This window comes from Phytophthora infestans, genomic scaffold, assembly GCF_000142945.1.
Source record: "Phytophthora infestans T30-4 supercont1.124 genomic scaffold, whole genome shotgun sequence".
In the NCBI taxonomy this organism is placed as follows: Eukaryota; Oomycota; class Peronosporomycetes; order Peronosporales; family Peronosporaceae; genus Phytophthora; species Phytophthora infestans.
The window spans coordinates 247,661-260,785 of record NW_003303635.1 but is presented as its reverse complement, the minus strand read 5'-3'; the positions used below and the strand labels follow the sequence as shown (position 1 = coordinate 260,785).

Here is a 13,125-nt window from a genome sequence, read left to right as displayed (position 1 = left end):
GAGCCTCGGTAGGTGCTGCGGATGACGACGGTATCGCCATTGCCTCAGCAGCGACGTCCGTCGCGTCAACCTCAACGTCTCTGCGTCCTTGGCTTCGGCGTCCTGGCTAGGCTTTTCAGTGTTTGATGGCTTGTACACTCCCGTCGCCTTTCGGACTTCCATGGCTGGTGTCGTTAGTTTAGCGCGGTCTTTAGCAGCTCGTTTCTTCTGCGGCTTTGCGGTAGCGGGTTGCTTAGCCTCCGCAGCGGAAAAAACACAATCAGCATTCGCAAAAGCACTTTCAGCGGGTTCCGCGTTCTCCTGAGCGCCAGCTGTGTCTCCACCACTACCGCCAGCACGATCACGGTCATCACGAGCACCTACAATCACAACAGAGTCAGCACTACCGCTTTCATTAAAGTATAGGCACGCATGAGCAGTACCGTCACGATGACGTGGTGCCACCACGTCGCGCTCTGCAAGCGCCACAAATCGGCCCAGCGCTGCGCTGTCCCGAAGAAGATGGCGGCGATGTCGATCGCTGAGCTTGGTCAGCAGCTGCGCGTGTCGCTCCTTTGTCTCTCCTGCAGTGGGTCCTGGATCCGTGGTCCGTGGTGTCCGCCCGGGTGGCCCTTTACCTGCCGTAGCGACCATCGCTTTTGGTCTTACGTGCAAGCTGCGAAATTGAAGAATGAGGAGAGATTTGGGCTGGCGGCCACCAGTTCAAACGGGAATGGCGTGCTTTGACTTTGTCACACTATCCTGATCCAAAACCCCGAGCCCTGTGCAATGGCTCGTCTTGAACCAATAATACTACCTTGACTTCAGTATGCCGATCTCAATAGATCTGTTCCAATACAAAAATCAAGTATGACTTTTGCTTATGTTGGACCTCCAACATAACATAGATGCCCAAAAAAAAGATACACCCGTTATGTTGAGCGGTCCAACATGCGGGAACTAAGGGGTTAAAGCAGGAATCGGCGTAAGAAAGCACACTGCAATGACTCTTCCAAAAGAGACACGTTGGTAATAATCGCGAAAGGCTAGAAGACGTTCGACTGAGTACTCACTGCGATGACCGATTTGGCTATGGGCCCACGTGCTAATTGCTTTACGTCTCACTCTCGACACGATGGAGGATGTGTTCGCTAATTGCTGCTGATGTGGTGCCGAGGGTTGGACGTGGATTTGGTTCACCATTTTATTTTTAATGAAGACGAATGGTGTCCAACCAGTGGTATTACCACGGTCTTGCGATAGTGGACTTCAGTCTATGCTTAGAAATCGAGTGTGAGTCTTTAAAACTCCATCCTACTTTTGGTCGGATAAGTTTTCAACAATCATATCGATTCACCTTACATTTTAAGTGCCTATAGCGCTGCATCCCAGCCATGCCTCGACGTCGGGATCACAAGGATCTCCAACGTTACGCTGGATCTGCAACTTCCGCATAGCTATATACCCGGAACTTGTTTCGCAGTTGATAACCATCATCCGCGTGTTAAAACAAATTCCTTGGACCCCATTGAGAGCGCACTGCTTGTAAAGGATCCCACCACAAATCTCATCTGTCGTATGTTTACTCGGTGCGGTGGCCTCCCGATCAACAGCAACGGTGTTGGCGCAAATCAATGTTCCAAACGTAGCGAGAACCGCCTTGTCCTCCTCCGGAATACGCGCATCGGTGCAAGTTGGGGAATATTTCTCACTTGCCACGGGCAAACACTGAGCCATCGTCATGTTGCAAGTCCCTGATATGAATCCGTTGCAGCACACGGCACTCTTTGGACGCAGCACCATTTTCGTCAGACTCTCCAGAGGTGCCATTGAAGGCAACGTCGTGGCGCGCGGTGCGTTGATGATGGTCAAATCGCTGAGTCTCGAAAGGCCATCGAAGCTCGGAATCTCCTCCAGCGAGTCGATGACGGCTAACGTCAAGTAGCGTAAGCTCTCGAGCGACGAAAGTGACGGTAGCGTTTCCACATTGGGAATATTGCCCAAGTGTAAGAACGAGAGATGTGGCATGTTGTCGAAGACCCCGTCGGGTATAGTTGCCAGTCTTCTACTCGTGTAGTCGCCCTCAATATGCCTACGAACCAGCCGACAAGAACGAGCTCACCGTGAGCTTATTTCTAGCGTGCAAAGAGGGATACAAACAGTGCTTACATATACTCGAGGTGGGCAAATTCCGATAGCCATTCCGGTATACTCTCTGTTTTCGTGTAGGCGAGGATGAGTTGCTCGAGGTAAGCGCATTTTCTCAGCTCTCCCGGTAGTTCGGGGACAGCGCGATTAATTATTTGCACGATGCGCAATTCGCCAGACTGTGCGAGTTCAGCCAGATTAGCGGTCGTGTCTTCGGGGTTGGTCCACTCAGCGTAGGTTTTCGGCGCTGTGTGCCGGTCCGCAAACACCAGACACGTGCAGAACTTTTGCCCGAAATTCCACTGGTAGCTCGCCACGGCACATTTTTCGTACTTGCCGCACAAGTCCGAAGTAGACACAATTGCTCCGACCGAATAGACAAAGTTGCCGATTCCTGCACATAAGAATATCAGCGATAGCAAGAGCTTGGCCCAAAAGTGTTTTTCCGCCTTAAACTTCAGCTTTGACGCGGTGATCTGCTTCGTAATGGCCACTTTGATGCTCGCTGAGCGAGACAAAGTATTGGGAACCGGTCCAACTAGGACTCTTCGTTTCCTCTCCAGTTGGCGTTCGTGACGATTGTGGATCAGAGTCGTGATGATTTTCTTCCATTTGTACAGAGAGAGCAAGTTCAGCGCAGATTTGTAGAACAACGTCGAGCCCGACGAGAACTGCAAGTAGTGGAAAGCACTGCAGAAACTCGAGATTTGGGACGGGTCTCCGAAAAGACGAGCTACGGTGTCGAAGGTGCCAGCACCGATCGTCTCGGTCTTTGTCTGGAAAGCCTCCCGGTCAAACTTGAACGACTCGATGAAAAAGATGAGAACGACCAGAGGTGCGAAGACGGCGAAGAATAAATCAAAGCTGCACAACAATCGTTAGTCGTGTTCTGCGCGAAGATATAGTTCAAGTAACGTACGTGTAGTAGAGTCGAGCAATGACCAGTGCCGGGTCTGCTCCGTAGCGTTGGCTACGGTAGCAAGCCACAAGCCAATTACAGAGCAGCAATACCGAATAGGTGTATATAATCGCAGTTGGGAACCCCTTTTCGAGGTACGTGTAGAGTGTGATGGTCTGGAAAATGAGCTTGGGGAGGTCCAGTGCTGCCGTCTACCACAAATATGATAGCAAAATCGAAAGAATACAAGGGGTTAAACCCCCTCACGGTCAGTTTAAAAAGTAAGAGATGTTCTTACGTAGTAGTGCTGGCGAATCTCCATCGGTAGGTCGCATCTGTGTCGAATCCAGGAGACTACGCGTTGTAAGCGGCTGCCCCCTGGCTCACTTTTGACCGCCGAAGTATCGAATGAGGGTTTCGGTGGAGCTGGAGTAGCATCTTCGTGAAGTTTAATGTTCTCACCCGAACGATAGAAGAAAATCATCGTCACAGCCAACCCCGTATAGCCAATCCCAAACAGTGCAAGCAGCACAACAGATGAAATGATGAGAGCAGAATCTGGCCGAGGGAGAAGCCAGAACTTGCCCTTGTCGAACTCCGTAGTGTTCATGATGGTATTTGCCATCTCGTCGGCGTGAACTTGAATGACAGCGAGCATGAAAGTCCAAGCAGCCGAGAGAACGAACACGATGATCATGGGCACTCCAAGCAGACCGAAGACGTCGAAGAAAGTGGCCACTTCAGCAGCTACAAGGTTGACAACGGATGGTCTGGGCGCTGGCGAGTCAGAAAGTGATTTCCTAACAGCATCTCGTGCAGCGGCAGCTGTGGCTGCTGGTTGTTGCGTTTGGCTCGTTCTCGAGCTCCTGGCATCAACGACGTTGTCCGTTTCGCCGATGAGAGAAGCTACTGTAGCCATGTCTTCCTCCGCTGTAGGTTCAACTGCATCCACTCCGTTGCGAGGAGCGTCTTCTCCACTCAATGCCACCACCATGACGACCCAGAGCCACGATGACGAAGCCAGTTGTCTCCACAAGGCAGCAGCAAGAATAGCGACTGCAACTCTGCTTTACTTGTCGTCCGTTTCGCTTTAGCGAGTAGTCTTTGTCATTATTGTTGACGGAATACTCTTCGAAGAATAGCAATCGCATTCCTATTCTGGAGTCCTATCCGTTTTATCGACCGACAATAGTTGACGCGGGTACTGTGAGAAACGAAGCTAAAAGTGAATCTTGAAGCTGGCGTACCGTTGAGGTACGCTCAATGGAGGTACGAGAGCTTGTCGAGGCTGGTCTTCCTGGTGTTAGACGTCTCAGGCACCGACATGCTGGCGGTGCGCTGTGGCGAGGAATCAGCGGCCAGAACAGGGAGGGTGTGCTGGAACTGTGCCGTCGACTGGTGCAAACTCTTCGAGTCGAGCAACCCTCTCGTCGCAATGAGCCGGAGAAGCTTCTCGAACACGCTCACGCATGCAGCAGGTGATGAAATCGTCACGAGGCCAACTTCCTTACCCGGCTTTAAGGAGGAGGTCACCCAGGGCTCACTAAACGAGTCATCGGCATCTCCGCTTGTGAAGGAAAGCGCTTCCTCGAGCCACTTCTTCCTTCGCGCTTTCAGGAGTTGAAACAGCACAATCCCCCAATCTTTTTCTGCTTGCGCCGAGTCCTCAAGTGACGCACTTGATGAGCGATTTGTCCCTATCATCTTCGACAAGTCTCGATATCCTTCCACCGCTAGACTCAGCGCTGTTTGAAAGAGTGGGCGTGACAGAATCACCTGCAGCAGATCTTCAGAGCTTAGAGACAGCAAGTCGCAAGCTGACATGGTCTTAACCGTCGAGACGCCTACAGAGTACCCCAGCAACCCATGTTCTCCGAAATAATCTCCCTTCTTGTAGCTCTTATCCGTTCCCTCTTCTGAATGCCCCCCACTGGTCGTAGAGCGTAGAAACCCTTTGACGACAAAATACATTTCTTTCGAGACGCTTCCTTCCACGATCACGCACTCGTCTCGTGGATATCCCTCGTACTTGAGGTGCTGGGCTATAGCTCGTGTAATTGCCTCGACGTCACGATCGTGAGGGTGAGCGGTGGCGAATGGCCGGAACACGTTGTTAATGAACACTCGCAGCGGTAGATTCGCGATGTGCAGGATTGTCTCCGTTCGGATCACGTGCGGGATCTCGTCAAAGATCGCCTGGTAGCTCACTCCACGATGGGAGCTCCACAGAGAAGAGAGGAAGGCGTGCGCTCGAGTTCGTAGCTGTCCCGTAATCTGCCACCGCTCCAAGTACAAGTCGACAGCGATGTGGTTCTTTCGAAACTCCACCTCGTTACTGGTGTACGAGACGTACAAGTTCGCCATCTCTCCGATCATGAAGGATACCACCACCAAACCGACAAAGTCCGCGAAGATCGAGAACGTGTAGTCGACGTAATTTGAAGGCTCAAACACTTTCCCTCTCTTGATAAACGCGGTGGACGCAAAGTAAATTCCGCGCAAGAAACGAAGCAGCAGCAAGCCAAGTGGAGGGTTTGTCCAGGACATTTCCGTAGCGGTGCGAGGAGGAGCCCAATTGTCCCAATCATCGAATGTTTCAGCTGTGCTCGTGGCCGATGCTATGGAGAAGTAGGCGCACGCACACCAATGCACGAGAACAAACAGCAAGATCCACAGCGTACAGAGACGGTTCTTCTCGTACGACACACTGCGGCGGTTTATCTCTCTCATGTAGTGCGGGAAGTTGAAGAGCTTCAGACATCGATTCAAACCCAGCAACGGAGACTGGTAGAAATCCGCTAGGAAATGGTCGATCGGAATCGCTGCAACCACATCGACCCACAGTCGCTCCTTCTGGTATGCATCGCGTTGCTTGTTCTCGTACAGCTCCATGGCTTCCAGTCCGTCCTTTAGGTTCCAATTGACCCAAATATCCCACCCAAACAAGACTTCACAGATAAGTTCCAGTGCTCGAGCGACTATGGGCATGGGACTTAACCCTTCCAGCGCATCATACGAGTTACGGTGCGGAATGATAAGCGCCATGTAGACTGTGCCGACTGCGATACCCATCAGCCAGTGGACGTGGAATGCGCTCTGAGCGTCGGTACATTGCAGCAGCATGTCCACCCAAATCACGTCTTTCTTTTGCTGTGCCAATTGCGAGGCTACTGCTGTATCGGAGGACACAGAACGCTGTGCTTTGTACGAAGAGAAGAAGGACCCAGCCGTTTTTAGTGTTCCCAGCGGTCGAATCGCGGTATTTCTCGTTCCACGCTGGGGTAGTGTTTCCGAAAAACTACCAGCTGAAAGGTTCTTGCTTAGACTGGCAGCAGCGCCAAGAATGTCCACATGACTCGTCCCTTTCGAAGTATTCACAGCCACATCCATCTGCTCCTCCATGTTCAAGTTCCGAAGAAGCTGCTGCTCCTGTTGGATGTTGACAATCTTGAGCACTTTGCGCTTCCAGTCCGGATACCGCTCGAAAACAAGCTCAAGCGAACGTCGCGGCAGTCGATAGAGCACACAGGAAGTCTTGCATCGAGCGTGGGCACTGCGTGGTTTACTCGTGAAGAGAGCCACTTCCCCAAAGTAGCTACCCGACGTGAGTTCGTTCACCTTCTTCAACTGGCCTCTGGACTGCAGTTTGGACGGGTCGAGAGTGGGGAAGACCGTGTGGAACGACGATCGAGACGGAGAACCGAGAGCGTTTATCCTCTCGTCATGCGACTGCCGCCGGTGAACTGTCTCGAGCGGCACCAAGACGTCAATAATCCCCGTGAAGACAAAGAACATGTCGCTTCCTTCTTCGCCCAGACGGAATACAAACTGGCCCTTGACTGTGAGCGCTTGTACAAGCTGCGAGACGAGCATCCGCGTCACCGAATCTTCCATCCCAGCGAGGAACCCGACTTTCGAGATCATCGGTTGGAGGTGGACAAGTCGGATTTCTGTTAGCAGCGACGGTGGCAGACAGCGCTCCAAGAGAAACTCTTGAGTGATGGTGTGGTATTGTTGAAAGAAAAAGTAAGTTTTCAGTTGTTCCTGGATCGAGGATGGAAGGTGGAAATGCGCCAAAAGCAGTCGCAGAGAGCTGAGCTTGGCGTTGAACTCGCGGGAGTTGGCGTCGATCAGCTCCACGACGTCTGAAATGTTTCCAATCACGTAAGCGAAGAGGAGGGCGCCGGAGAGGAGGACGAGAATGGCGACACAACACTGCGCCTCAGTCTTGGGGAGTTCTCCCGCGTAGGAATTCGACATGAGTCCGAATGACCAGAAGAGCAGAGCCGAGTACTGGACATGCTTGTCTGCCGTCTGGAGCGATGTAGACGGCGTCCACGCGTCGTCTTCTCTCGAGGAGCTCTTAAAACTGAACCAGATGCAGCCGAATGCATGTGCCAACATGAAGGACAGCAACACCAGTTTGATCAATCGCACTTGCAGCGTGCGACTCGCGTGCTTTTCTTCCAATGTCAGAAAGGTTTTTCTCGCTTGAAAGAGACGAAGTAGCTTGTTGATACTGAGCATTTCGTGGCGATTCGACCATCCGACCAGCCAGTTTACGGTGTAAAGTGGAATAAGCGCGAGTATGCCACACCAACACTGTGGAGAACGGAAGAATCTCTCGCGTATTGTAAAAATGTCCATAACTTTGCTGCCGTACTCGTAATAGCCCAGTCGCGAGTGGAAGAAAAAGTCTAGAGCAAAGAATACTTCGAAGGGAGCGGCTACCACCTCGGACTGCACGACGTTATTAGCGTCCACGCCAGCCGTCATTTCGCCAATCACCTTAACGTACAAAGCGATAGTCAACGCAAAGATCCACAGGTTCCACATCTCGGAGCTCGTCTCATCAGGGTCGAAAATGATGTCACCGAGACCCAAATACCGCAACACCTTCGTCTCCAATGTGGCCTTGTTGGTACCGGCAGATATTGGATTCACTCCCCCACTGAAGGAACGTTCACGGTTTGTAAAGTCTTGCTGCACTCGCGCCAATTTAGCTCCTTCCAGTCTTTTTTCCAAGGCTCGAAGTGCCATCGAAAAGGTCGGAAACACTTTGTGCATACCATTGAGATGATCACGCGACAGGAAAAGCAAGATGCAGCCACTTGCGGCTGTCACGCGCTCTGCATAGCTCACGGATGTCTCGCTCAGATTCAGCGCAGCAGTCCCAATAAAGCCACCTTTCACAAGTGTGCGAGGGGCGCCACCATCGACGATAATAATCAGCTCGCCCTCGAGCAAGAAAAAGAGTCCACTGGCGTAGTCTCCTTGTCTGTAAATGACCTCGCCCTGTCCATAAAGAATGAACCGAACGTTGTCAACGAATACCTGCTCCAGCGCATCCAATGAAGGCCGAACATCTGCCAGAAGTGACAGCGTGCGTAGTGCCGACTGGCACATACTCCGCAAGACTGGACGCTTGATCGTCTCAGGAAGGTCGTTAAGTAGGTCACCAGCGACGGCGCCGCGGTGACAAGACCACCAGAAGTCCAAGAACGACTTCACCCGCTGTTGAACACCTGAAGGGACCGTGCGGGACTTGATGAATCGCTGAACACGCGTGCGTGTCACTAGAAACTCCTTCTGCTCGAACGCCGACGCCGTGATTCGTGTCTGCATCATGTCAACCATCACCGCCATCGAGAGAAACCCGCACAGCATGAAGACGAGTGCTACAGAGTACTGCAAAGTTGATGACGGCTCGACTGTTTTGCCCAGTGTGGTGAGCATTGTTGCTGCAAAGTAAAGCGCGCGTGTGTACTGCATCCCTGCTACAGCGTGCGCTTCTGCTGGTGCGTAGGAGGTGTTGGAATGCTCACTTTCGTAGTAATACACCATTCCATCCGAGTGATCCACACAGAGCCTCACACTTAACTCGCTGGTTGGTAGCCAGGATTCATCGCCAGAGTCCCCACCGAAGCCTTCCACGTAGGTGAGACTGAAGTACACGCATGCCACGAGATGAAGTGACAGCAAGTAGGCCATCCCAGCAGCTAGAAACCAGCCCTTACGGCTAAGACGGAATGAAGTCTCCCACTCCTTCAAGTGGCCTTTGATGTGCCAAACACGCAGCAACACTGGTAGTCGAAGTAAGGCTGGATGGGTCAGTAGAACTGTCGAGCCACCGAGTGGTACGAGCAGCCGATAGGGTACACAGCACAGCAAGTCTGGGACGAAAGATCCACGGAGATAGTGTTTCACTACGAGCGAAGGGTCTGTGACTTTCTTTCGGCCAGTCGTGTAGGTCAGATGGAAGTTCAGATACATGTCGATACCCAAGAGAATATCCATCAGAACGTAGCCTGCTTGTGCGCCACGGTTGATCATCGGACAATCCAGTATGGGGAAGCACAGCAGCAGCGATACGATGAAGCAGTTCGCAGCCAAGTGCACTTGGAGGACAATAAGCCAGTATTTCCGCCACCGAGACGAGTGGTCCACTACACGACGCATCAGAAGGCGACAGAAGACGCGAGACAAGGCGTCGTCAGCCAATTGTTGAGACCCACGACGTCGAGATAAATTGTCGTAAAATCCTTGCATTGAGTCTGGAGGGATACTCGTTGAGCTTTTCAGACTTGCAGCGCGCTGGGCCACCAATTGGTCCCATTCGACTCCCGGTCAGGGTACGCGGACTGGCTGCGCACCAATTTTGCTGTTTCAGGTGACGTAGCCATGACTTTGGACGGTGACACAATCGGAGTTGGCGTGAAGTTCCTGGCACGTTGCTCGCTCATTGACGCGTTCCCTCCGTCGTATTCCGAGTGACGTGACGACGATAGTGCTCTTGTTGACTTACTACGCACCAGAGAAGATCGCGCCTTTTTCGCTCGATCTCGCAACGACGGACGCTTCTTTTTTATTGGCGACTTCGAGGACAAATGAAGCAACGTCGTCAGCATATACTCCTCGCCCCCTCCGTGCGAGGATTTGGCTGTTTCTCGCTCGTTGACCATCTCGTCGATTGACGACGCGATTTCTGCGGCGCAGTCCGGGTAACCTTCCATAACCCGCTCCGTGTGGAACCTTGAAAGGCGATAGAGAGTGCAGTACGAGGTCGTCACGACCGCAGCAGACCGTGGTCTCTTGGAGAACACTGACACTTCACCGAAAAAGCTTCCTTGTCGTAGCTCACGCACTTTCACTCCGTTGACCAAGATATGGAGCACTCCCGAGTTGACCACGTACATGTAGTCTCCTTGGTCTCCAGCCTCAAAAAGCGTGACATGGGCAGGGAAACTCGTCATCTCTAGCAGACTGGTAAGCGCCACAATGAACTGTTGGTTGCAGCCACGGAAGAGCGGGATGCGACCGACCATATCCTTCAATAACTCCACTTGGATGTCCTTGGAAATTGACGGACACAGCAGCTTTACCACCTCCCGATCATTCGACTCTGCGTCAGTGTAATGACGCTTGAGATACTCCATCGCCTCCGTCTGCAGCATTTCTGGTACGCCATGGAACGTAAGCAAGTGCCGCAGTTGATTGATGCGCGCTTGAGCCAGCACCGTCTGATTGCTCTCCGACTTGGACAACATGAACAGAGTGGAGCAAGCATAGACGAAGAGAACAAACCCTAGCAGCATGACCGTCAAAGTGAACAGGAATTCCGAGTTGCGTCGTGGCAGTGCACCCTCAAAGGCCCCAGTGAGCAGCCCCACGCTCCAAAACAGAGCTTGTACGTACTGTGTGTCCAGTGACTCACTCCCCAGAGGCAGCCAACCGTCTGACACCTGCGCACTTCGGTCTCTCCAGCCGAATGCGAAGCGACCACACGCTATGACATGAGCCACAAACGCTGTGGCTACCAGAATCTTCAGCCACTTGAGAGCTCGGAAGTATTTCGCATAGACATTGTCGAGGTTCGACAAGTACCCTGGCACTCGTCTGACACGTAGCAGCTTGTGGAACTCCAGCCACCCTGGCCACCCGATTTCTTGTGGGAAGGTTGCTGTATTGGCGACAGGGAGGACGAGAGACAGCGGGATGATAGCCACAATGTCGAGGAAGAACCCAACCGACTTGAGGTACTTGGCTCGAGCTCTGCCTTTGTCTCGATGGATGTTGCCAACCTCGTAGGAGCCAGTGTTAAGTGCCACGTAAAAATCGGCGCAGAATAGAAATTCTGCACCGTAGAAGACCCGAAATGCCGCAGTGGACGATAAGAGCGAGTTTTTAGTTGCAAAAGTCACGACGAATGGAAGCAAGAACGCTTCATACAGCAGACAACCGAACAGAAGTTGGTGCCAGCTCTGGAGGAGAACGGAATTTGGGTCGAAGGCGCTGCGCAGCTCTCCGATGTAGCCATAGAAACTCCCACTGCTAGTGACATCCCTCACCAGAGAGCGACGTCTTGACCGTCCGCGCATGGGGCTCCAGGTTTAGCGAGAAAATTGCCGCTGGGAATCGGAGCGACCGTCTAGAGAGCCATGTGAAACAGTTTGTCGGGGCGAAAGGCATTCCAAGATTCCTGGTCATTTGCGAGTCAATGCAAGTGACTCATGTTCGGACGTGTTGACCTCTCCATTATCGTTATAACGCTCTAGAATATAAAGCGTGTTTTTTCCTAGGGCAAATATTGTGAGCAAGAGCATTTTAGTAGGTATTTTTTTCCGGAATGAACCATTCACTCAGCTTGCGATAACTTTCACCCTAAAACTTAACAATTCTTCTACCATTCACTCAAATAGCGATAGTTTTCATTCTAAAACTTAATTATTATTATTCGGAATTAACCGCTCAGCGACAGATTTCATTCTAAGACAAAAAAACGAGGTTAGAAATTCAAGTTCATTTATTAAGTTTTAGAATCTTTCTAAGAATACAATTTACGTACTAAACTAGGGCTTCTCAGATTTTTAATTTGAGTGGTACTTCAGAAGTACAACAATACCGTACCATCTACGCCTAGTAATTTTAAGATACCGGTATTATAACTTACAGCATAGGTAGATAACTCGTTGCTTGAAACCTAATGCACAATTTCATGACATTATGTTGCCCGTATCTCCTGCGCCAGCTTCGCAGCCGCAGTATCTGCTGGCCTCCTAACATCGTTTGCCGGTGATGCTGCAAGTGGCTACGAAAAAAGCTGCTGTGTTTCTTATCTCGACGAAATTGTTTTTTTTTTCTTGCAGTCGCCCTGTGTTTACAAAAACTCTCAGGGCCTCCTCAGTTTGCGCCCACACAATGGAATAGCATTCCTGCAGCTTCATCCTCCTATATCCAGCATTTCAAAAACGTCATTTCAGAGTCCCCCAAGCAATTCCTTCCTCTCCTTTACACTTAGGCGCCTCATAAACGCCGACACCATGTCCCTGTCGGTTGCAGCTCCCAATTCCAAAGGGTTGCTTGCCCCCTGCAGACGGAGTGACGGATCATAGCACCAGCTCAAGTAGAGAGTTATCGACGTGCGATACAAGGGACACGGGATCGACAGATCCATGGTTCCTTTCTGGAAGCCGCTGTTAGACGGCGTGCAGGCGGAGCCTAGACGTTTCGCTGCCTTCGAAGTTAGTTGACCCTTCTTGACAAAATGGTCGATCCAGTGCTGCTTGTATATCTGGGCGAGAACATACCCCGTGCCGTTGAGCGGGTGTTCGCGGAAAGGCAAGCTCACCAGCTTATCCAGGCCTATCATCTTAAACACGCCATGCAGATCCGTCGGAGACGACGAAGACGCGTTCGGGCTATTCGGAAAGCCGAGCGCCGTGTTAAGCGTAGCATTGACAAGCTGCTTGGATTCGTCAGGATCATAGTCAATTATGGAGGCGCCGAAGACCTGGGTAGTCCAATTCATGCTGTAGCCGTAGTGCATGCAATCGCCATGCATAGAGCAGCGACGAGCGAGATCGTGGAAGTCCTCGGGTAAAAAGTAGTCGAGCACATTGGACCACGAGATTGTGTACGGACGTAAAGCAGCGATCTGCGCCAACAGCTTACGGTTCTCAACATCGTTCGCAGCTTCTCCACGTACTGCCTTGACGACGCCATACATGACGTCGATTGTCAGTTTGTTTGCCACCATTAAGCCTCGAAGGCGACATAGATTCCGCGTTATACAAACCACAAACAAGTCTGCCACTGATAGC

General features: G+C 51.6%; 2 protein-coding genes across 2 annotated transcripts; both read right to left on the bottom strand.

The window, feature by feature from the left end:
• Positions 1-1,344: 1,344 nt before the first annotated feature.
• On the bottom strand, positions 1,345-3,635 carry PITG_20160 (uncharacterized protein; the record flags this gene model as incomplete). Its single annotated transcript, XM_002895898.1, has 4 exons — positions 1,345-2,071; positions 2,149-2,991; positions 3,047-3,230; positions 3,494-3,635. The coding sequence occupies 4 exons, from the start codon at positions 3,633-3,635 to the stop codon at positions 1,345-1,347; spliced, it is 1,896 nt and encodes a 631-aa protein (XP_002895944.1).
• A 650-nt stretch (positions 3,636-4,285) lies between these two features.
• PITG_20159 (Voltage-gated Ion Channel (VIC) Superfamily) lies at positions 4,286-11,403 on the bottom strand (the record flags this gene model as incomplete). The annotated part of the gene is made up of 5 exons (XM_002895897.1): positions 4,286-6,330; positions 6,382-8,845; positions 8,960-9,608; positions 9,662-10,935; positions 10,999-11,403. 5 exons carry the CDS (start codon positions 11,401-11,403, stop codon positions 4,286-4,288), a joined length of 6,837 nt encoding a protein of 2,278 aa, XP_002895943.1.
• Between the last annotated feature and the right edge of the window lie 1,722 nt (positions 11,404-13,125).